This window comes from Podarcis cretensis, assembly GCF_951804945.1.
Source record: "Podarcis cretensis genome assembly, chromosome: 11".
NCBI classification, from domain to species: Eukaryota; Metazoa; Chordata; class Lepidosauria; order Squamata; family Lacertidae; genus Podarcis; species Podarcis cretensis.
In genome coordinates this window covers 38238299-38262796 of record NC_137180.1, presented here as the reverse complement: position 1 = coordinate 38262796, position 24498 = coordinate 38238299, and the positions used below count along the sequence as shown (strand labels likewise).

The window sequence follows — 24498 nt, the reverse complement described above, 5'->3', positions numbered from 1 at the left end:
GCTACACATTCCAGAGGCTCAAATTTCTGCTCCTATTTCGGTTGATGAAAGTTGTGCCATCCAGAAAAAACAGGAACAAAATATTGAGATGGGATTTCTTTGAGACACTATAATCCTAAGCGTTCAGACTCAGTACCCCAGCTGCAAATGGGCCTTTTTCACAGGGTTGTTGTAATCATGGCAAGGGAAACTGGGTGCCAATAGATGTTTCCCTCCTGCAGCTGATAGCAGCTTATTACAGAGCACGGATAAAGGGCTAACATTCCTCCCAATTCATTGTGAACCTCATCTTGCTGCCCACAGCTGTTGCTTAGGATTGGAGCATTAAAACAGGATGAGTAGTTGCAGAGCATGGTGATAAGCCAATGTGCAACTCAGCATCCATATTCCATGCCACTAGTGTAACATCTGGGGGAAGCATTTGCACATCTCTCCTGCACTGAGACGTATTGAGCTGTCCCTGCATCTGGAGCCTGTTCATCTCAACATACAAGAAGATGTCCAAAGATGTCCTCCTTTGGACATCACTTGTGCTTATGCTTCTTGCCACTTTCCATAACATCCAAGCTGTCCTCCAAGGCAGCACGTCACTATTTATTTATTATCACTCCTTCTAATGCTCAACTCTGGTGGCACCAAGCCGATCATTTTGTAGGCCAAGCAGCACTACCCACAAACAAAATTTCCAGTGAATCTGGGGGAACCTTGAGGGATGCAGAAGTACAACACTTAATAATAAATGACGCCCCTGTAAGTGCTGTATACCTTTTAAAAGTTGCCATGTATCTTCTAGTGGCTTACAAATAGAAAATCAACACACACCCATGCACCCATAGGGGAAGGGAGGAGAAGGAATAGACTGGAAAGGACATGTAATTCCACAGCTTTTTTAAAAAATAAGATGTTCATCATTACCTTGTCTTGCTAGGACAATGCAAGCACCAGGAAGCATTGTTCTGACCCAGGATGCTGTCTTGTGGCATAGTAGAATAGCAGATCCCAACCTTGTAAGCTGAACAGTCACTCACAGTTGTTTCCCAGTAGTGCCATCCTCGAGCAGACAGGAGCTCACCCAGTACTGGGGAGATGCTGCACACAGAAATAACAGAAACAAATGCAGCATTATATTGGCCAAAGTCAAAGAATGGTTTGAACCTTCAAACACCAGAAAGGTCCAATGTCTTCACCATGGGTAGGCAACCTAAGGCCCAGGAGCCTGATCTGCCCAATCGCCTTCTAAACCTGGCCCTTGGACGGTCTGGGAATCACCATGTTTTTACATGAGTAAAATGTGTGCTTTTATTTAAAATGCATCTCTGAGTTATTTGTGGGGCATAGGACTTTGTTCATTTTTTTTCTCCAAAATATAGTCCACCCCCCACAAGGTCTGAGGGACAGTGGACCGGCCCCTTGCTGAAAAAGTTTGCAGACTCTTGGTCTTCACCTTTAACAATGAGATTTCACCTGCCTCAAAAGAAGAAACAAGCCTGTGTTGCATTTTTTTATGTATGCATATTGAAATTTGTCCGTTGTTAAATATTCAGGATAGGAATGTTTGTTTGGCTTTGTTTTTAATCCAACCAGTTCAGTAACGAGAGAGAGAAAGAGAGAGAGACAGAGAGAGAGATGTGCCCAGTATAGATTTTTACAAAGCAATTTTGCATAATATAATGCATTTTGTATGCTATTTTCACCAATTTGCGCATTCTTTCACCCTAGTACACACGTTTTTGTACAAACTCCCTTGTTCTGAACTGAATTAAGAATTGAATTGGTTGTGTTTTGGTTTGGAAATTGCTAATTTAGTGATTTCATGCTTCGAGGCAAACTGAAATGAATTCCTCTCATCCCTAACCTACATAGATCTTCCCATCCTGTTGACAATAATGCTCAATAGTAGGGAGGAGTAAATATGAGTAGTACTAACCCAATGGCTTCAGTTTCCTCAGGAAGGCATATCATGGTTCCACTTGGTGACACTTGCAAAGCAGGGGCAGCTGTTTCTTTCATTATGTGAAATCTAGTTCCTGATGTGATTCATAGGAAAGAAATAAAACACCACTTCAGGGATTATTATTACATTGTGCATTTGTAGTGAATCACAAAATCTTAAGGCCTACAGTAATCACTGTCATTGAAACAATGTACAACAGAATTTACTAGAAGGCATTTGCATTTCCTTCTGAGACAGAAAGGAATCCTTTCCCACAAGTTAGAAAGTGTTTATCTACCTCTGGTCGAGATGAGAGCAGCTTCACTCTGTTCACTTGTCCCAAAGATGTTAATTGCTCTCACGTAAAAGAAATAATTTACATTGGATTCTAGGTGAACTTTCATTTCAGGTTGTTTAATTCCAGCCAGGGATCTGAAATATATAATAAACATATAGTGAATTCTGTGGAAGAAAATCCATAACTGTTTGCCCTCTCAAAAATCACTCCTGCCCTCAAGCTGCTTTTCTCTCAGCAGGAGAAAAGATAAAGGGAACTTTATTTTTCTCCTTAAAGAGGGAAGGAAGACAACTTGGGATTTTTTTATATATATACACACACAAACACATTTTATCAGTATCGATACAAAACAGTTCCAACTTAGACAAAAACTCTAAGAAGTAACAAGGTAAAAAGCATTTTCTCACAGAAACCATTGCCCAAAGTGCAATTTAAAAAAAAAAATTATGGTAGGGGTGAGTAACAGGACCTGGCCTCCTGCAGTTCATCAACAGTGGGGCCACTCACCTGTCAATCACCAGGTGTCACTGTGATGCCCATGGAACCACAAGGTTCCTGACTGCTAGGTTATAGCTGCCTTTGGAAAGACAGTCCTTTCAAAAAGATGAGCATGATCACAGGGAAGGAACTTTGGAGACTCTCCCTGTAAGAGATTGTCAGAAGCCATGTTTCCAAGAAGAGATCTCAATGAACCCCCCACCCCTTGCCAACCTACTTTGGTGCATCAGCTTTTCAGAAAAGGCTACATGACAAAATCCCCCAAAAGCAGGTCCAAACTGAGAAGACTATGAAGTGGAAACAAAAGAAAAATGACGACAGCAATCCTAATGAGTGGCTGGGGATGCAGACCAGCAGATTCACTGCCGTATCCAAAGCCTGTCAGGGCACAAGGAGTGTGTTTGTGAGGAGTTGCATTCTTTTTTTGCTGCACCAGCTCAAAAGACTGACACTACACAATAACACTTCTATTGGACTGGAGACATACAATAGAGAGCTGAATGCAGCGTGAAACTGGGATTGTTTTGATATCCCTTAAGCTTATGATAAACAAATTTTGCACCAAAAGCTGAAAACCCTACTTGATTGAAGATAATAGTGAGATAAAATATATCCATGCCCACATCACAATTAACAGAGCCTCTACTTATAACAACTTCAATGCTCTTCTTAAACAGGTTGTCAGACTCTAATGATAGGAGCTGTTTTTTCACCAGCTTCCACCAGATAGCACCAGAAGCTGAAGAATAAAGGACATAGCTTCTCATGGTTGATTTCCCTTTTTTAAGCATTATTCTTTGTTCATAAGTGTAGTCAATGTCGTTTTACTTCATATATATTCTTTATGCTGAGCAAACAGCAGTCACTGTCAACACAGTTCTACATCAGAGACCTTGAGAGGACTGGTCGCTACATCTCATTTATTTATACAATGCCCTTTCACCATTAAAAAAACCTGAAGGGTTGAAATACATTCCAACTTCAAAGAGAGCTGTTTTCAGCTAGAGTGGATTTCAAAGACTTTCATATTCTTCTTGCAAGCCCAGCCACAGAGCCCCAACACCCAACCCCGGCACACCCAACTGGGTGCTGTGTTTGAGGGTTGGCTGGGCTAAGTAGATGTATGGCGGACTTGAGGCAAGCCTGCTTCCCTCAGGTCCACTCGCCATGCCCCCCCCCATGGCTGCCATGGATTGGCCCATTTGAATGGACGAGTTTTGGCAGGAACCTGTGAGACTTCGCAGCGGCCAAGGGGGACAGGGAGACAGGCAAAGATGGTGCAGCATGCCCAAGGGGAGAGGAGGTGCCGCATCGGGCTGCAACCACTGCTCACCAGGAAAGGTGGTAAGCGGCCATTTTAATCTGACCCTATTTACAGTGGTACATCAGGTTACAGATTCCACTAACCCAGAAATAGTACCTTGGGTTAAGAACTTTGCTTCAGGATGAGAACAGAAATCGCACCACGGCGGCAGGAGGCCCCATTAGCTAAAGCGGTACCTCAGGTTAAGAACAGTTTCAGGTTAAGAACAGACCTCCGGAACGAATTAAGTTCTTAACCCAAGATACCACTGTATAGGCTCCTTCACTCTTATCCCAGAATAATACAATAAATACAAAATCAAATATAACTCAGCTTCATGAAAACAAGTAGCCTGTCAAAGGGGAATGTGACTGCACAGCCTCAATTCAACAAGGCACATGTGTAATTTCAATCAGGTGAACATTTGTGCGCCTGGTTAGCATCAGTGACAGAGGTCACCTGTCCAGTTGATGTGTTGCAGTTGGGAAGGGGGATCTCAGTGGCACGGTCTGCTCTGAATACCCACATTCAGTGAACAAAACCTAAATCAGGGATGGGAAACCTGAGACTTTTGAGATGTTGCTGGTCTGAAAACAAAGCCTTATGAAGAATGATTGAAGGAGCTGGGTATGTTGAGCGTGGAAAAGAAGAGACTGAGAGGAGATATGATAGCCATCTTCAAATATTTCAAGGGCTGTCACATGGAAGAGAGAACAAGCTTGTTTTCTCCTGCTTGTTCTCGAAGGACTCGAACCAATGGCTTCAAGTTACAGTGGTACCTCGGGTTAAGAACTTAATTCATTCTTGAGGTTGATTCTTAACCTGAAACTGTTCTTAACCTGAGGTGCCACTTTAGTTAATGGGGCCTCCCACAGCCGTAGCCACTGCCGCCAAACGATTTCTGTTCTCATCCTGAAGCAAAGTTCTTAACCCAAGGTACTATTTCTGGGTTAGCGGAGTCTGTAACCTGAAGCGTCTGTAACCCGAGGTACCACTGTACAAGAAAGAAGATTCCGACTAAACATCAGGAAAAAACTTTCTGACAGTAAATGCTGTTCAACTGTGGAATGGTCTCCCTTGGGAAGTTGTGGACCCTCCTTCCTTGGGGGTTTTGAAGCAGAGGTTGGATGGCCAACTGTCATGGATACTTTAGCTGAGATTCCTGCATTGCAGGGGTTGGACTTGATGACCCTTGGGGGTCTCTTCCAGCTCTAAGATTCTATGATTCTATGACTCTCACTCCCATCAGCCCCAGTCACCATGGGCAATTGTCAGGCAAAAGCAGCAACCAAGGGATCCAAGTGGTAGCAAAGACCACTGATATTATTCACACGTTCAGCAAAGTGGGTACTCACCCCCCTAAATTGCCTGTGTTAAGTGTGCTGATTTCATGGCAAACTAGAGAATATTCAGTGCAGCCTTAATGAAGACTAGAGCAGTATATGCGCAGGGCCTTGGCACTCGGATACCAGTGCCCTCCTACATATCATCCACACATCCACAATATTTTCACATAACAAATGCTAGCTGTTCCACATTTCCGAGGAAGTGCCAGCATATGCAGCAAGCGCAGGAAAACAAACGCACACTCACTGCGAACAGAGATAAGCAGTCGAATGCAGTCAACCCTCCCATATGGGAACAACTCGTAACAGAACTGCACAGGCAGAATGCTACATGGCAAGGTATGTCCAGTGTGGGTCACCTTGGGAGTTTATTTACTTAATGACAGATAGGCAGGGTATAAAAAGTTTTAAAGAAATAACAATTTGAGTGAAATGACTCCTACACCATATATATAAGTCTCTAGGGTACCACTTTGAACAGTCATGGCTCCCTTCCCCAAGCATTATGTGGTGTAAACCACTGAGCCTTGGGCTTGTTGATTGGAAGGTCGGCGGTTCGAATCCCCGCGACGGGGTGAGCTCCCATTGCTCGGTCCCGGCTCCTGCCCACCTAGCAGTTTGAAAGCACGTCAAAGTGTAAGTAGATAAATGGGTACCGCTCCGGCGGGAAGGTAAATGGAGCTTCTGTGCGCCATTTCGCCAGAAGCGGCTTAGTCATGCTGGCCCGGAAAAACTGTCTGCGGACAAATGCCAGCTCCCTCGGCCAGTAAAGCGAGATGAGCGCCACAACCGCAGAGTCGTTCGCGACTGGACTTAACTGTCAGGGGTCCTTTACTTTTTTTAAACAACTCTCAGCACCCTTGGCAAGCTATAGTTCCCAGGATTATTACAGTTTGAGGGCACCTTCCAGCCACGTAAATGAACTAGAAGGGGATGTGAAGCAGGAACACATTGTGGAGGATGTGGAGCACATTGAGGAATGTGGCCTGGAGCTGAGGTATAGCCCAAGGAGCCAGACAGAGAGGGCTGGAGGGGTACATTTGGCCTCCGGACCTGAGGTACCCTGCCCTAGAGCTAGTGTAACTAAAATGACAGCAAGGGAAGAGCATAGATAATGTACTGCTAAGATATTGATCACAGCAAAGGGGGGGGGAATAGTTCATTCATTTCTTAGTCTCCAGATCAGCTTTGGGGTATAATATAATGTAAACTATCACAATCTGTTGAACAACAGGTTTATCCACCTTACCTTTCCTCTGCTCTTTCCAGGCATGGTTCATGTTCTGTGTGAGAGTGCCCGACCTTTGTTTGCTTTCCACATGAAAACCCACTTAAAGCTCAACTGGAGCAAACAGCAGTCTGCAGAGAACCCAAATTGACATTTGCTCCAATTGAGCTTTAAAGAGCAGTTTTTCATGGAGAAAGCGCAGGGCCTAAAACCTCACCCATGCTCAGACCCAGAGCTTTTAAGCACAGACCTGTGCCTAGAAACAGCAGGGCAAAAGGGAAGTGCGGATAAGCTCTATGTCACTCCTATCACAGAAGAAGGTGTGGTGAGGTAATCAGTCTTTTAAAATACGCTGAGCACTACAGATGGTCTATATAGCAGAGTCTATATACTACAGCTACGCACTTTAAGTACCACTGAAAATAGAATGGCTCCATTGTACTAGCAGAGCGTGACAGATCCTGGCAGTCTTTCAAGATTACGCGGTTGCTATGAGAGCTTTTGACAGAATGCAGAGGACATAAGAAAAAAAGGGACAAAATACATTACTTTTTAAAGGTACCATTACTCTTCCTCAAAGACAGGAAGATCCTAAGCACACTCTACAATTTTTGGATTGTTCCCTGCCCCGCCCCGCCCCGCCCCCCCTGCAAAAAAGTCATGGGAATCAAACTCTATTGTTTTTGGCTACAATCTACAACTAACTGTGCTCCTCCTCTTCCCCTCTAATGTACAATGTTATCTTTTACTACACGTAAAAAATGGTGAACTGTTATGCACGTCAGTGCTTCATCAGTAGGATCATTTTTACTGTAAGCAATGCAACTGATTTATCTGGGAATTAGTGTGGATGAATGCAGCGGGAATTCTGTTACAGCACCTCCTACAGGCAGGGAGGATGAAGGGGGACTTCACAGCTGGCAATGGCTGCTTTGTCAGGTTCAGTGTTGGTTCTGTACAAATTGCTAATCAACATTTGCTTCTCCTCCCTCTGACTGATAATGAACTAAAGGTAAAGGTAAAGGGACCCCTGACAGTTAAGTCCAGTCACGGACAACTCTGGGATTGCCGCGCTCATCTCACTTTACAGGCCAAGGGAGATGGCATTTGTCCGCAGACAGTTTTTCCACGTCATGGGGCCAGCATGACTAAGCCACTTCTGGTGCAATGGAACACCGAAACCAGAGCAGCGCATGGAAGCGCTGTTTATCTTCCCACCAGAGCAGTACCTATTTATCTACTTGCACTGGTGTGCTTTCAAACTGCTAGGTTGGCAGGAGCTGGGACCGAGCAACGGGAGCTCACCCCATCCTGGGGATTCGAACTACCGACCTTCTGATCAGCAAGCCCAAGAGGCTCGGTGGTTTAGACCACAGCGCCACCCGCGTCCCTTATAATGAACTAACTTGCTTCAACTCTCCCAAACTTCTGTTCAGGAGAAATGACTGGAAATTTGACCAGTTATAGAAAACTCCACATTCTGCTAATCGTGGGTGTAATCCTTTGCACATGCAATAGGAAGTAAATGCCATTGGATTTAATGGGTCTTACTTCCAAGTAAATACGTTACATGTCCGCATTGCTCCTTACACTACAGCTAACAAATAAGCCATTTACCAAATGAAGGAATGAAGAGAAGCAGGTTGAATGGCGGCTAACGGATTGAAGTTGAATCCTGACAGAAGTACTATTTCTGGGGGAAAGAGGGCGGGCAGGTGTGGAGGACTCCCTGGTCCTGAATGGAGTGGCTGTGCCCCTAAAGAACCAGGTGTGCAGCCTGGAAGTCATTTTGGACTCACAGCTGTCCATGGAGGCACAGGTTAATTCCGTGTCTACCAGCTCCATCAGGCATGCCGGCTGAGACCCTACCTACCTGCACACTGTCTTGCTGGAATGGTACATACCCTTGTTATCTCCTACTTGGACTACTGAAATATGCCCTATGTGGGGCTCCCTTTGAAGGTGACTCGGAAACTACAACTAATCCAGAATGCGGCGGGTAGACTGGTAACTGGGAGAAGCCACTGGGACGATGTCACACCAGTCCTGAAAGACCCCAAGTACGTTTCTGAGCACAAATCAAAGTGTTGGTGGTGACATTTAAAACCCTAAATGGCCTCAGCCCTGTATACCTGAAGGAGAGTCTCCATGCCCATAAATATGTATACAGATATATATTTATAAAAGTAATGATGCAGTAGCAGTAATTAATTATAAATATTTATGTTTCCATTAGGGGTTTGTTATTAGGGGAAACCCTCTGGTACAATATTACTTCTAACTCGTAAAGCCATAATGTTGGTGCATTGTAGGAGAAAGTTAAGCTGGAATATAAATGGCATTTTATTTCTATTTTAAAAATAAAACAAAATTTACTTCCCATCAAGAGACTTTACTGCTATATTCTCCCAACTGCATTTATCCAACTGCTTGCTGAATCAATGACCCTCATTTGCGGCTTCCTTTGATGTTTCTAGGAAATTTGCTTTTATTGCTGATTCAATTCCCCTCTTTCTGTATGAAAGACACAAGGAATTATGCCTTCCATAATTTGTTTTCTTTTATTTAAAGGAAATAAAGAGAAATCAGCCACAAAAATAGCTCTCCTTAGCTTCCCCTCTAGCTAAGCCTTCTTTATCATGGACCTCAAGTGAAGATAGAGAGCCAGGCTGCTAGGATTTATCCCATTTTCTTTGCTGCTGTTTGCAGCAGGATAGAAACATCAGTCAGAGAAAAAGCAAGCATTTGATGTTTGCTATAGACTGGGGAAGGGACAAGGGTGGTGCTGTGGGTTAAACCACAGAGCCTAGGACTTACTGATCAGAAGGTTGGCGGTTCGAATCCCCAAGACGGGGTGAGCCCCCGTTGCTCGGTCCCTGCTCCTGCCAACCTAGCAGTTCAAAAGCATGTCAAAGTGCAAGTAGATAAATAGGTACTGCTCCAGCAGGAAGGTAAACGCCATTTCCGTGCACTGCTCTGGTTCTCCAGAAGCGGTAACAAATGCTCAGAGCAAGACTGATTTTCAAATCATGTCCCATAACACAAAGCAGTGCTAATGCATCTAAAATTCTACTCAGGTTTCGAGTGCTGCTCTCTTCTTAATTTTGATCACAGGGAGACAAAAGTGTTCCTTCATCAAGTTTTGCTATTGCAAGCTGTTTTGAACAGACAGCTTTCTGTGTCTCCACAAAGCTGTAATAAACACAGCAGATGTGGCAAGACTGAAGAGCTTGTGAACATCACTTCTGTTCTTCAGATGCAATCATGAGCACAAATAGACCGTGTGCTTGAGATAAGAAGTCACAGTAGTGCTTTCAGTGGCTATTTCATGCAACCAGGACGTTTTGTGTACGCACCTTCTGTCTGGGGAAATATGGCTTCTTTAGTGTGGCAGGTCTTCAGAGGAGCTGGAAGGGAGAGCTTTCCCTCTCAAAGAATTACAGAATTGTAGAGTTGGAAGGGTCATCTAGTCAAATGCCGTGCAGCTCAGGAATTTTTTTCGCCAGTTTGGGGCTCGAACCCATGACATTAAGAGTCTCATACTCTACCAACTGAGTTTTCTCAGGAGTCAATATCACAGAAAAGTTGCAAAGCTGCTTAAACCCCCCACACACTCACCCAAATTAAAACAAAATGTGCAACCACTAAATGAATTGCAAAAATAAAATAAAAGAAGCTTTTTTGAATCATAGCAGTGCTCTGTCCCTGCCTTCAACTAATGAATTAATTACCCCAGTCTTTGCTCTGGAGCTCATCCTTCTTTCCCCAGGACCGACACAGCTCCTGGGATGGAGGCCAATATGCAAATACACATTGCTCCCTTTAACAACTTGCATTTGCCAGCAAAACAAAATGCAAACAAAAAGCAAAAAAACAGGAAGAGAAAATGGTTCTCAGGTCCAAATGAACCATTATGCTAAGTAAACTATAGAGGAGGTGGCACAAGCAAAATGGGAGCCTCCTAACTTATCCTTTTTCAGCTAAGGAATTCACTGATAAGAAGAACATCGCCATCCTTCTTCCAGGACTGGGCTCCTAAGCTCAGAGCGTGGTACAATTCCTCCTCCATCACATGCTCCATCACCTGGGCATCCCTCCCCAACCTTGTGCCTTCCAGATATTTAGGTTTGCAATGCAGCATCAGCACCAGCCAGCTGGGGAAGATCTGGATGGTGCCAGGTTGGGAGAAAGCTGATCTAGTGCGTTATTATTTTTTTTGCAAGCGGGGGAGACAGCGGAGATCTGCTCAGCATGTTTATTACACTTGTAGCCCACAGGTCCACCAAGCAGTTCAGGGAAGCCTATAGGAGGGATATCCCATTGTCTCTTTATAACAATCATTCCATCAGGTTGAACAATATCAGTTTAGGGTTGTACACAATGTAGTGGCATATAAAGCAACTGACATTCTTGTTCCACTGGCAAAATGTTTCACACCAGTGGAGCAGAGCTGCACAAGTGGAATCTGTTACGTACCAAGTTTCCATTGGCACAACCATTATGTTGGATTCCTCTGTTGTAGAACATTAAAACTCACCCATTTGCTAGCGTGAGAGCCCTTGACCTAGCAGACTGAGAAGCTGGGATACATCCACATAGAATCTGAACTGCTGTATCTCTGATACAGGCCCAGCATTATCCACTGAGTGGATAGCAGTTAGGAAAAGTGCTGCAGTTATGCCAGCCTTGCTGTCTTTGCAGATAAACTCAACAGGAAAGAAAGCAGCTTGCATAGGATGTTGGTGCAGATAGGTCAGCCCAAGGCCTCGTACATTTAATCCATTTCTGGAGGGCTTGGACAGGACCCAAGGAAGCCTTTGGGGTTTAGTCTCTAGTAGTTTTGTTCTTTAGTAACACAAATTAAAGGTATTTCTGATTTTCCGAGTATAATCTCAGAGATTAGCATCTGGCACAAATGTTAATCTCCATGGCAAAGCTGATCTCTCTTTCTTAGGAAGATCGAGCCGCACAAAATTATTTCCCCTCAAAATAATCCCAATTCTGGAACATTCCTTTTAGCTTCCAATCCAGTCCATCTGCATTTCAGAGCACAGGGGACTGACCTCAGACCTTCTCCTTCAGGAGAATACTGTCTGCAGTACTCAAGCGTGAAAGAGTCTGTCGCTTCTGGGTTACTGGTGCTCCATCGGATGGTGGCAGCGTCCCAGCACACACTGCATTCTTCTGCCTTTATTACAGGGGCCGGGGGAGCTGCGAATACAACATCGTGTTAGCTCTGCTACATAGTGATAGCTGCAGTCTTTATACGCTGAAAGGAATGAGTGCATCAGTATTGCTAATATCAAGCTGACACTCCTCATCAATTTCTTTAAAGTCTTTTCCCCCTTCATATGTTTTCCTTCCTCAAAAGGTAATAATACCCATAGTGATAAGATCTAGACAAACATCATTATTATTATTATTATTATTATTATTATTATTATTATTATAGAGGCCCTTTGCCTCATTTCCTTTTTGGAAGGAGGGGGAATCACAGCTAGCAATTAAAACAATTAAACTAAAAATACAGCTGAGTGCAATTAGCCTAAATCATGAGGTCTTCAATCCTACACTAGTGGCCTTAACTACCCCTTAGATTAAATGTGTTGCTTGCAGTAACATCAGGAGATTCCCCCTCACCTCCCTGTAATCCTAGGTACTGGGAGGGAGCTAGTTCCATCAGTACCACAATGTGTGGGAATACACCACCCTTTGACTATGAGAGGGGGAGATGGGCTTTAAATGTAATAAATTAATTGCTAGCCACCAGGTGTTGAGTAATGTACATGTGGGCAGTACTGCATTTTGTCATGTTTAAAAGTAAAGGGACCCCTGACCATTAGGTCCAGTGGTGGCCGACTCTGGGGTTGTGGTGCTCATCTTGCTTTATTGGCCGAGGGAGCTGGCGTACAGCTTCCGGGTCATGTGGCCAGCATGACTGAGCCACTTCTGGCGAACCAAAGCAGCGCACAGAAACACCATTTATCTTCCCGCTGGAGCGGTACCTATTTATCTACTTGCACTTTGACGTGCTTTCAAACTGCTAGGTTGGCAGGAGCAGGGAACGAGCAACGGGAGCTCACCCGTTGCGGGGATTCGAACTGTCAACCTTCTGATCTGCAGGTCCTAGGCTCTGTAGTTTAACCCACAGCACCACCCGCATCCCTCTTGTCATGTTTAGCTGTATACAAATCATTGACATTGTTGTCATCATCATTGGCATGTATGAACCAGCCCAATATGCATCTCATAAAGATATCCATCTATTTGAAACAGGTCACACTTGCACAAAGATCAATACAGGGCACATCATAGCAGAGGCCACATTCTCCATGCATTCCATTAGACACCCTCTGTATTAAACACAGAAAAACTACAAACACCGGGGAAATTTGCAAGCTACTTACCCGTTCTAAATGTGGATTTGCCACTGGGAAAGCTACATCCTGAGTAGTTCACAGCCATAACCCACACACTATAAGAGTGACCTGGTTCCAAATCTTCCAAAATGCAGTTGCTCTCCTTCACAGTAACGCGGTATTCTTCTACCAAGCCTAGAGCAAGTAAACACACACACACAGGAAACAAGTCATGAGAATGTCACAGCAGGTCAACAATAACTCACAAGGTGTCAGTGAAATTAACTCTTTATTCAAAGAAACAAAACAGCACAGGTCTAGTGAGCACAGCAACTCCTCCTGCTAGATCTTGTCCCAATAAGGCAGTTGCGAGGACTGAAGGTCCTTGCTTTTCCACTGCTCTCTAAGACTCCTCCCTCCAGGTCCTTTCCAAGCAATCTGAGACTACACCACCTTGTTTGTCTCTGTTCTGCCCTCTTCATACCTCTGCAGGTTCTGAAAGACTAGGGGGAAAGGGACGTTTGGGAGCTAAAACATCCAATTTCCAGGTCGTTCAACAACCAAGGTATGGCTGTACTATATTTTAGAAACCAGTTCTGCTATTCATAGTATCTAGCTAGGTACAATTCTGTCTAGTTAGTACTACTGTATCTTATTAATATTGTTCCTTAACAGTGTGCACCTTTACACAGAAACAAGTCCTACTTTGTTCAATGGAGCTTATGCTCAGTTAAGTGTGCCTAGGATGCAGCCTAAGAGCACTTTGAGGCCAATGATTTTGTCACTTTTATTTTCATTCATTGTCACTACTACCCATGTATTTCTTGTATGTACAGTGGTACCTCGGGTTACATACGCTTCAGCTTACAGACTCCGCTAACCCAGAAATAATACCTCGGGTTAAGAACTTTGCTTCAGAATGAGAACAGAAATCGTGCTTCTGCAGCACGGCAGCAGCAGGAGGCGCCATTAGCTAAAGTGGTGCTTCAGGTTAAGAACAGTTTCAGGTTAAGAACAGACCTCCAGAACGAATTAAGTACTTAACCCGAGGTACCACTGTATATTCTTCAGCCTTGGCTTCCTACCCAGCCTTAATAAATGCTGAATTTCTACAACTCCACTCACGCATCCATGACATGTAAGAATGGGAAAACAGCACCTTGAAATGAAGATAGCAAAGTAGCCGTTTTAGCTTCAATAGGGATGCCGCCCTTATGTAAGAGAAATACATTAAGATTGCCCTCCAATAAGGAAAGAGGAGGAATGAGAGAATGGGCAGGAAGTGGTGCAATGCAAGACTTGTGACCAAAACAACAGCAAGTTTTATGCCGTCCAAACATTTGCGCAAATAACCCTAGGAACTGGAGCATAAGAAACAAAAGATCACTGATGTAGTGCACATTTTCTGTGGCTGATGAAAACTGCCAGTCTAAAACATTCTTAGATGCTATCATATTGCTTTTGTATCATGTCTTTTATTGCTTTTGATTTACTCCTATAATTTGATTCTATAAACTTTTCCCTCTCCAGCTTCTCCAGCTAGCAGAGAGGCACAATCACTCACGCACCACTTTGTTCTCTGTTTCCTGGGCATTCCTCCATACAATAGACCTGGAAAAAATCAATGACATCATCTTCATTCACAGTCCAATACACTGCAATCGATGTGCTTGTAGCTGAGTTTGGATCCTGAGGTTGTAATTTTGGAGTCTGTGGGACTGCAAGAAAATAGGCAATCAGTTATTCATACACCTCTCTGTTCGTTGAGCATTCCAGGCTGCAGCTAGGAATGGCTAAATCTGTCAATATGTCTCATTTTTCTAGTTGTATATTCAGTCCTCCACGTTCCCACCATTTGACATTTTTCTTTAAAAACATTCCTCAGGATAATTCCTTAGCATTGTAGTGCAAAATTCTCTCTAAAAAAAACATTTTTCTATATAGTTTTGAAGCAGAAGTGTATGACTCCCAGAACTGCCCTCCCAGCTGCTCAGGAGTTTGAGCCTTCAGTGTAACTGATCAACACCTTTATGGGGATTTGAGAAGATCTAAGAATGTGTCTAGGGACGCAGGTGGCACTGTGGGTTAAACCACAGAGCCTAGGACTTGCCGATCAGAAGATCGGTGGTTCGAATCCCTGCGACGGGGTGAGCTCCCGTTGCTCGGTCCCTGCTCCTGCCAACCTAGCAGTTCAAAAGCACGTCAAAGTGCAAGTAGATAAATAGGTACCGCTCTGGCAGGAAGGCAAATGGCATTTCCATGCGCTGCTCTGGTTCGCCAGAAGCGGCTTCGTCATGCTGGCCACATGACCCGGAAGCTGTACGCTGGCTCCCTCAGCCAGTAAAGCGAGATGAGCGCCGCAACCCCAGAGTCAGTCATGACTGGACCTAATGGTCAGGGGTCCCTTTACCTTTACCTTTAAGAATGTGTCTCTTCCACCTAAGCATGCAGACATTGGGGCTATTGATCCTAACTATGTAGAATGTCTGCAAAGAGAGGTTCAAAACCAACATCTCTCAGTATTAAATTACTTGGTCGAACAAAAGAAAATACTCCCTTCCTCTCCTTCCTTGGCAGATTTCCATTTGATGTGAAATGAACATTAAGATCCACATTAAAAATAAAAAAGTTTTCTGCTTTCGGTTATTTTCTGATGCAATCATGAATTCCTATGGCACTAACAAAGCACATGCTGACACCAGCAGATTTTCTGTGATTAAGGAAAAGAGCTGCCTGTCATTCAAAACATTCATCTTTCCCATCACGGAACACAAATGAGATTATATTTCCTTATTTACTCAGGCTGGAGACAGAATAATTATTTCAGCGAGCATGAAAGCCTGTTAACCCACCATGGCAATGAAGTAGGTGCTAAAGTAGAGATGGAATAGTGTACATCACAACATTGGGGGGTTAGTTTCAACCCTTCCACACCCAATGCCATTTTCCCAACAAATTTCCCTCCCAAAAACCTGCTGTTTGCCCTATTTTGGAAATTTCCATTAAGAAAAGAAGTGCAGGAGGAATAACGTTATACACCTTCTTCAACATTGTGTTTCCCTATCAGATCCCAGCCCCGGGATTGATATTTTTTAAAAATGGATCTCCTGCTATTTAGTTTCACCCCCTTTCTACCATTTGAAGTTAACAAGTTTTTGTGGAGATTGAAAAATTTACGAAACAGAGACTGAAATCCAGTTATCTCATCAGAGTTCCGTCAGAATTGTGCCAGCAACAAGTATACACAGAGATTTTTATTTTTTTTTACTTATTGCAGGAAATTTTGACTGTTTGGCTTTGAGATATTGTGTATGTGTATATCATTATCATTTTGGCAATTGTAAATATCATTTAAGACTCTCAAATATTAGAAGGTGCTGAGTTTTTTGTATATTACTGTCAATGAAATCACATACAGAGTGATATACTCTGTATTCCTGGGAAAGTGGTATTGAGACTAAAAAATCTGCAAAATCTCTTTGTCTGGAGGCAACAAGAAATGTCGGAGCAAAAGAAATGAGGGCATACCTCACGAGGTACCAATGCTTCTTGCTAAAACATTTTTGTTGTGGTCCAGTTTCGATCACTGTAGTGGTGGAACATAAGTCCAGGTGAATTAGAGTTTTCACTTAGGCATGCAAGACAGTCAGTGGAAGAATCAAGATCTAAGCTGGAAGGGTTTCTGATACTCTTGACAGGGACTGGCCCAAATAGCAGCTTCCCACACTACTGATTCAGCACTAATTGAGAAATCGGGTCCTCCCTTAAAGAGGTGAAACCTTGACAACCGACACCCTGTGTTGTGGGTGGGTACAATTGGTCAGCCACAATACCCAGTTGGTAGGTCCCTTGAAGCTGGGTTCAATGTGGCCAATGGGATGCAGTCCAAACGGTTCGAGGGACCTTTTTATGCCCACACATGTGACCCAGAGCTTCCTCTTTCGGCGCATGCATTCGGAACACCCGGCCACCTCTCCCTACTTTTAGGGCTTGTTGCGCTTGACCTTGTTATGCCATCGTGTGTCGTCTGTCATTGGGACAGGGGCATGGCAGAAATTTTCCCCACTTGGCTGATTGGCTGTTGCCATTTGGGTTTCGCCTGCCGTGTAGCAAATCATCACAACTTGTAAGGTTGCGGATAGGCTCTGGTTCAGGCGATAGGGATGCGAGAACGCTCTCGCCATCCCAGTGGGAAGGGTATTCCATTAAAGGAATCCAGGAACTTGGTGGTTTGGTCAACCCCTGTGAGGGGGTTGTGCCCGTGCCTGAGTCCAGGGGGACATTTGGGTGGCAGAGTTGGCCCGTTCCCAGCTTTCTGCTTATCCAGGTGTTCACCCTTGGCTGACCTATGCTGGAACCCTGGGTCAGCGCTACCTGCATGGCAGGGAGCTAGTCAACCCAGAGCCAATGCAACCAGTCACTTTCTACGACCAATAAAGTTGTGGCCTAAATTCTGCCAAAAACCAAACCAAAAATTTGAGTCAAGTGTGAATTTATGGGGGGGGGGTGTTTCTGGGTCTGAACACGCAAATGCAGGAAGTGATTCAGTTCTAAGTACAGGAAGTACAACTGCTGCAGAAAGAGGAAGGAAGTTGATGCAGGACTTTGCACATGAATCCTTCATCTGGATGGAGTCACCAGGGCTGAATCCACTAAACTGTGTAGTCTTCCACTGTGTTTGTGGGGATGTGTTTGGTTCCCTTACAACTCCCATATGTGGTAAATCAACACACACTAGACACTCTCCAAAATTCTCTTTTAAAAAAGAAAATTGCTTTTCTTGTGTTTTTCCAAGGGAAATCACTTGTATAATTTGAGGGAAGGTGTGAGATGAACTATACAGCTGGCTTCTTGTGAAGAGACATATATTTATACACAGTGTCTCAGCTTTACCTATGGGCAAATAGCAGGCAACCAATTTCTAAAACAGTAATTTGGATGGATTTTGCTGCTGTCGCAAACACAATTTGAAATGGTATCACTTTAAAAAGCTGGTTATACATAGCTGATTTTGGCACCAAAATCTACTTTTCTCAAGAATGACACACACACTCTCTCTCTCTCTCTCTCCCAACAAACATAAAATTAGATGCTGGGGGAAAGGTGAAGGAGTGGGTGGCTGCAAATGAGCAGTTCTCAGAATTCATATTTCTTGTTAAAATGCTTTACAAGAAAGCTAATAAAGCAACATCGGTGGGGTGGAAAATTAGTTGCTTTCTGTGTCCCTGAAAAGGAACCAACCTATTAGATATGTAGGACCATGCAAGGGACCTCAAAGGTCATCTGGGTCAACTCCCCGCTACCTCCAAACTGATGCAGGAAATCTCTAGCAAAAGAGGGATCCTTGCCTTCTTCCATGGCAGACGTGTCCCATCAGGAAGTTCCTGTCACAGATGCAGCTGCTTAGCACTGCTCAGAACATCAGGATTTGTTTGAGTGAGGGAGAGGCAATGTGGGTTTCAGCCCCAGAAGGGACCTGAGGGCAAGGCATGTTGATGCTTCCTGGCCAGAAATAATTACTAAATAAAGAAGTGAGCCATGTATTTGCAGGGGCAATGTTAAAAGGTGGAAACTCCAAGCACAAGGATAGCTTCCAGGGGAGATGAGCAGGCATGTGACTGGGCACTGTGTGAACGGGATGCTGGGCTAAAGAAGCCACTGGCCTCACCCAGCCGGCTGTTACGTTAACAAGCTCTCCTTTTTCATATTGCCCCGGAAGCACAACAAGAGGAAGCGCAGCTCACTTGAACTCCTTCTTTGGGCCCTTGCTTATACAGTGGTACCTCGGGTTACATACGCTTCAGGTTACAGACGCTTCAGGTTACAGACTCCGTTAACCCAGAAATAGTACCTCGGATTAAGTACTTTGCTTCAGGATGAGAACAGAAATCGTGCTCCGGCGGCATGGCAGCAGCAGGAGGCCCCATTAGCTAAAGTGGTGCTTCAGGTTAAGAACAGTTTCAGGTTGAGAACGGACCTCTGGAACGAATTAAGTACTTAACCCGAGGTACCATTGTAATGTGCGAAGATGCTCTCCTCTACAGATGACTGAGGATCATGATTAATCCAGACCTGCAGGTGACTTGTCTTTTCAGCATGAACAAGAAGTGATAGTTGCTCCTTCTCCAGTTTCCTCCTCCATAATCCAAGCACAATCAGGCTTCACTTCAGACTCAGCTGATTACTAATTACATGCAGAAGCCAACAATGTCACATTTCTGTTCCTGTGTACATCTTCCCCCTTTTTATTTTTTAGGCTTCATGCGTTTTCAAGCAATGCACCAAATGTTTGCACAGATTCTTACCAGGCATGTGTTTTAAGGTCTGGTTGCCATTTGCTGAGCCACTTGTAAAATGTTCAAACTGTGAGAAGGCAGGTGGTATCTTTTCCAAAGCCAGAATATTCTCCACCGCAGAAAGTAACCTATGCAAAGGAAAATATAGACCCATTGAAAGGCATTTCCATAATATGTGTGTAATATCAACTCATGGTTTGCACTATGTACCTTTGACCCACGCTCCCCTTTCCTTTCTGTCTTCTGGCAGCAATCAGAATATTGATTATTCCCCCCACTGCATGCAGGAAAAGAGAGCAGGCAAAACAATTGGCAAGCAGCAGAATGAAGACACAGCTGCCCAATTCTCTCCTGCTGCCTCAGTACCCTTTAGGGAAAAGACGAATGTCTAGATTCTTACCTGAAAACCCTATTTGGAATTAGACTAACAGGTTGCTCGTACTAAACCTCTCTCTTCTTCACAACTACTAAAAGTGCAGGAGCCCTGACCTCTTTTTTATCTAACAACAACAACAACAACAACAACAACAACAACAACAACAACAACCCTCTTTCCTCCATTTTATTCTCACAACAACCCATGAGATAGATTAGGCTGAGACATAACCCAAACATGAAAGTCACCCATTGAATTTCATGCCTGAGTTTGAAACTGAAGATATAGCACTGCCTGGCAGATGCATAACTGCCCAGTTCTGGAACAGAGTAGTGTTCAGAATTAAGGTTCAGTGCAAGCCGCTTAAGAAATGCAGGAGTTCAAATGCACAGACAATATCCTTTGAAGTGTTTCTTGAATGCAATAGAAAATTGACTGTAGCATCCAGGAAGCCGGCTGATTCTAAAGAGATAATGTACAACAGCTGGTGGTGAGTCGCTAACAACCCCCAAAAAAGAAGGAAAAATGAAAGCAAAATGGATTAGAAGTAATTAGCTCTTATTTGCTGAGCTCATTTTAGAGAAGGAGAAAAGAATATATTTTTAACCCTGAGACAGAAGAAACATCCAAAGATTTTTATGCAAAAGATTGGTGCCGCTGAATGCAACTGAATTATTGTTTAAATAGCAAATAGACAATGGTCTAGTTTGCACCTAATATTAAACCATGGTTTATTAAACAACAGCTTACTGTTATGTGGGAAACCAACCTAGCAGCTTAACTATGGGTTATCAACTATGCTTAAAGATTGCTCAATAACCAAGGTTTATAGCTGATTTATAAAACTTAGCTATTGTCAATTATATTTCAGCATTCAGTATGAACCCAGAGCTGCTCTTTAGCTATGGGTATAAGAAGCCGTCACTACCCAGAAGCTACGGAGCCATGAGTGAAGAACAGGTCTACTTGGCTTGCCTCTCCCTCCTTTAATAGAGGAAAGGGGGCATAAAAGATGTAAGTCATTGTCTGTCCAATGTCTCATCTTTGACTATGGCTCATTGCAGGAGCAGCCAATGTGGTGTATTCCTGATATTTTGGATAACAACCCCCATAATTCCTGACCATTGCACATGCTGGCTGGGGCTGATGGAAACTGGAGTCCGCAACTTCTGAGGGGCACGACATTGGCTACCCCTGTTTTATTAACTAAACATGCTTAACTGTTATGTGCTAATGAGGCTAATGAGTTTGCACTTCTTTAAATAATGCGAGTGGGAATTGCAAGAAAACGTTGCACTGTGTAAGCCTCACTCTTTCTGTTCAGGATCCCAGCCAGCCATGATGGTTCATTCACTGTGAGAAGTGAAGCTACAGGGAACAAGGCAGAGGGCCTTCTCAGTAGTGGCACCTGCCCTGTGGAATGCCTTCCCATCAGATGTCAAACAGATAAACAACTAGTTGACTTTTAGAAGACATCTGAAGGGAGGTTTTTTTATGGTTTGTGTCTTATTGTGTTTTTTATATTTTGTTGGGAGCCACCCAGAGAGGCTGGGGCAACCCAGTCTGATGGGCAGCATATAAATAATAAAGTTGTTGTTGTTGTTGTTGTTGTTGTTGTTGTTCCCCCATTCTACTATTGGAGGTTTTAGTAGTGTATGGGCAAAACAATATTATCAAATAACTTTTCACCTGTCTTAAACACATCCCTCCCCTGCCCCCCAATAACTCTACAGTCTTATCTCTTGCCATAGATCATTTTCAAAGCCAAATAAATGGTCCCTGGATTGATGTTAATTTTACTATGGAGATTAGCCCTTCTAAAAACGATCTCAAACTACACGCAGCTTCAATGTAATCCTCTTGGCAAAGGAAGCAGAAATACCAGGACAAGTTCAAAACTCATTGGCCTAGCAGGACTTCACTATGGTCTAAATTTAGCTCAGCCTACCAAAGAGACGCCTAGGATCGTTTTCATTAACATTTCATCTAACATTGAAATTAAATCAGCAAAACAGGAACACTCACAAATATTGGCATTTTAACAGAATGCATCTGGAGTTTTAAAATGGTTGTGTACAGCAGTGATAAACACCTGCTTTTTAAAAAACCAGCTACATAGATGCTATTGCAGGAAAGACAGAACTGAATAATGCCATATTTATTAGTATTTAAATGATGAATGAGAAAATGCATGCAAATATTTCAAACACTTTCAGCTGCATTACCAAGCACACAATTTCCTCCTTAATATCTGGCGAGGAAATGGTTGCATGCCTTCAGCGGAGCTTGGAAGTATTAAAAAGCATTCAAACATGCCGTTCCTAATACTCACTATAACGCACCAAAACTACATTTCATATACCTTTTATTGATTTCTTCTGATGACTATGGGAGGAAAAGGAACGTGGGAAGGAACGGATTAATGCGTGTCACAAAATTATACTGGACATCAAATCCACAAGATCCCATTCACGGACATATGCCCCACCTCTGATATTGTACCAGTTCAAATATGCACAACTTTCCTAACCTCATATGCATTTTGCAGAATCTTGCCCTCCAGAGGTGCAACACCACAGTGATATGCCTAATACCTGCATTTGAGACTTTCCAAGCTTCAATAACTTTATAACATGAAGAAGAAGAGGAGGAGTTTGGACTTAATATCCCGCCTTTCACTCCCCTTAAGGAGTCTCAAAGCGGCTAACATTCTCCTTTCCCTTCCTCCCCCACAAGAAACACTCTGTGAGGTGAGTGAGGCTGAGAGACATCAGAGAAGTGTGACTTGCCCAAGGCCACCCAGCAGCTGCATGTGGGGGAGCGGGGAAGCGCACCATGGACCCCTCAACCGTATTGCATTTCAGATTAATTCCAGTTGTACAAATTAATTAGCAATGGTATAGTTTCAGAGATGTGGGGGTTCTTCTTCTCCAATGTGCCAGATGTACAGCACAGGGGAGGGGAATATTTATCATCCCAGAAGCCACATTCCCTTCTGGACAACACATACACAGTGGTACCTCTGTTTTTGAATGTAATCCGTTCCGGAAGACTATTCGAGTTCTGAAACGTTCAAAAACCAAATCTTAATAGCTAACAGCTAGGCCTTAGGATCTCGCACTCAGCGGAAGCTGCGTTTCCTGTTCGACTTCTGAGGCGTGTTCAAAAACCAAAGCATTTACTTCCGGGTTTATGGCGTTCGAGTTCCAAAACGTTCATCAACAAAGACGTTCAAAAACTGAGGTACCACTGTACCAGTGGCAGGTGGGGCAGGAAATGTAAAGGTTGTCTTGGTACAATAGGCTACTTTCACTTTCTACACACAATCTCACAATATTATAATCTAATTACTTATATTGCTCATAGCTCAAATCCTGCCTGTGAGTTCATCATTCTATAGCATTTCTTTAAATAGTCTGAAAACGGCATCCATTCTTCCATAAAATACTCAGCATCAGATTCTCTTAATTTTGCTGTTAATTTTGACTGCTCTACATAGTCCATTATCTAACTTATCCATAAAAAAGTGCTTTCTTCGTGACTTGTGCAGGGGTGTGGTCCTTGAAGCTGGCACCCCAGTTTTAGTCCACTTTCTATTGGAGGTTATGGCATCGTTCAGAAAGTCTACTGCAGGCATAGGCAAACCCGGCCCTCCAGATGTTTTGGGACTACAACTCTCTTGATTCCTAGCTAGCAGAACCAATGGTCAGGGATGATGGGAATTGTGGTCCCCAAACATCTGGAGGGCCGATTTTACCTATGCCTGGTCTACTGTGCTAAATATTCATATTGATTTTGAATTGTATGGAATTCTATTCTTTAATTCTATGGTATAAAAACTGTGATGCGATAAAAGAAATAAAAGAATAACAAACAAAAATATAATTAAAGATCACCCAGCATCTAGCATAGCACATTATGACTGCTACAACGGGCAGAAAAACCATTTAAGGGGTCTGCTGAGACCCCCAACAATTTTCAAGAGGTCCATGGGGGGAAAAGCACTGAACTAGGGTCACTACCTTAGAGCTCAACAGCACAATCCCATTTTTGCAATTCTCTTCCTCAGTGGGCCTTACTAAGTGGTAAGTGCACAGAATTGGAACCTGACAGTGGATTCCTATGTGCATTTACTCAGGAGTAAGTTCTGCTGTGTTCCATAGGGCTTACTCTTAGGTAGGGATTGCAGCCTAAGCCTCTATAGTCTTATATAGGTAAGTGTGTATATAGGTTTGCAGCCTTCAATTTCTATCCCAGTTATGTGATCGGTCTATGAGTATTTGCATGTAGATTTAGAACAAATGGACATAGACTATATTCCTCTGTTATGTAGGTAGAAATATAGCCTGTGTATATATATTTTTTCAGCACAATGCACAATTTTTATCAGCATTAAGTGTAATTTTATACTCACACTTAGGAAAACAAAATCATCCATTTCTTCAGTTTCCTTTAAGATCGTCTCCAACGTGTCCTTTGCTGTATCAATGTATTCTTGAAAATTAACCATCTGTTCATAAAGATAGTCCATTTTTGCATTCTTTACTTCCTCAAAGCTCTGCTGCTTTCTGTCATGGTGCCCTATCACAGTCTTGATGATGCTTTCATTTTGCTCATCCAAAAGCTGCTCCTTTTCCTTACAGTTTTCCTAGAGGTTAAAAAAATAAATCCAGATGTTGGAAAAAAATAAAATTCATTGGTGAATTTTTCTCCTGTGGACTGGAGATTTCAGGGCCACTTCTCCCTGCTTAGATTGTTCAGTGGTGACTAGCAACAGCTTTCCATGGGGTTCACAAAGAGGGTCTCTTTTAGTTCAACCCAGAGACTATAGACGGTTGAAAGGGAAATCACACAGTGATGT

General features: G+C 43.3%; 1 protein-coding gene across 3 annotated transcripts in view; it reads right to left on the bottom strand.

Moving 5' to 3' along the window:
• CMYA5 (cardiomyopathy associated 5) overlaps nucleotides 1-24498 on the bottom strand; it is a 55115-nt gene that overhangs the window by 10954 nt on the left and 19663 nt on the right. For 2 of the 3 annotated variants that reach the window (XM_079995250.1, XM_079995249.1), the window contains exons 4-12: nucleotides 24052-24285; nucleotides 22000-22022; nucleotides 19271-19389; nucleotides 14534-14683; nucleotides 13014-13160; nucleotides 11670-11817; nucleotides 2232-2365; nucleotides 1928-2027; nucleotides 916-1089 (exon numbers count right to left, since the gene is read on the bottom strand). In XM_079995250.1, the coding sequence (XP_079851376.1) occupies nucleotides 916-1089; nucleotides 1928-2027; nucleotides 2232-2365; nucleotides 11670-11817; nucleotides 13014-13160; nucleotides 14534-14683; nucleotides 19271-19389; nucleotides 22000-22022; nucleotides 24052-24285 (1229 nt within the window). Of the gene's footprint in view, nucleotides 1-915; nucleotides 1090-1927; nucleotides 2028-2231; nucleotides 2366-11669; nucleotides 11818-13013; nucleotides 13161-14533; nucleotides 14684-19270; nucleotides 19390-21999; nucleotides 22023-24051; nucleotides 24286-24498 lie in introns of those variants that run through there. The other variant, XR_013843496.1, reaches the window with a different exon arrangement.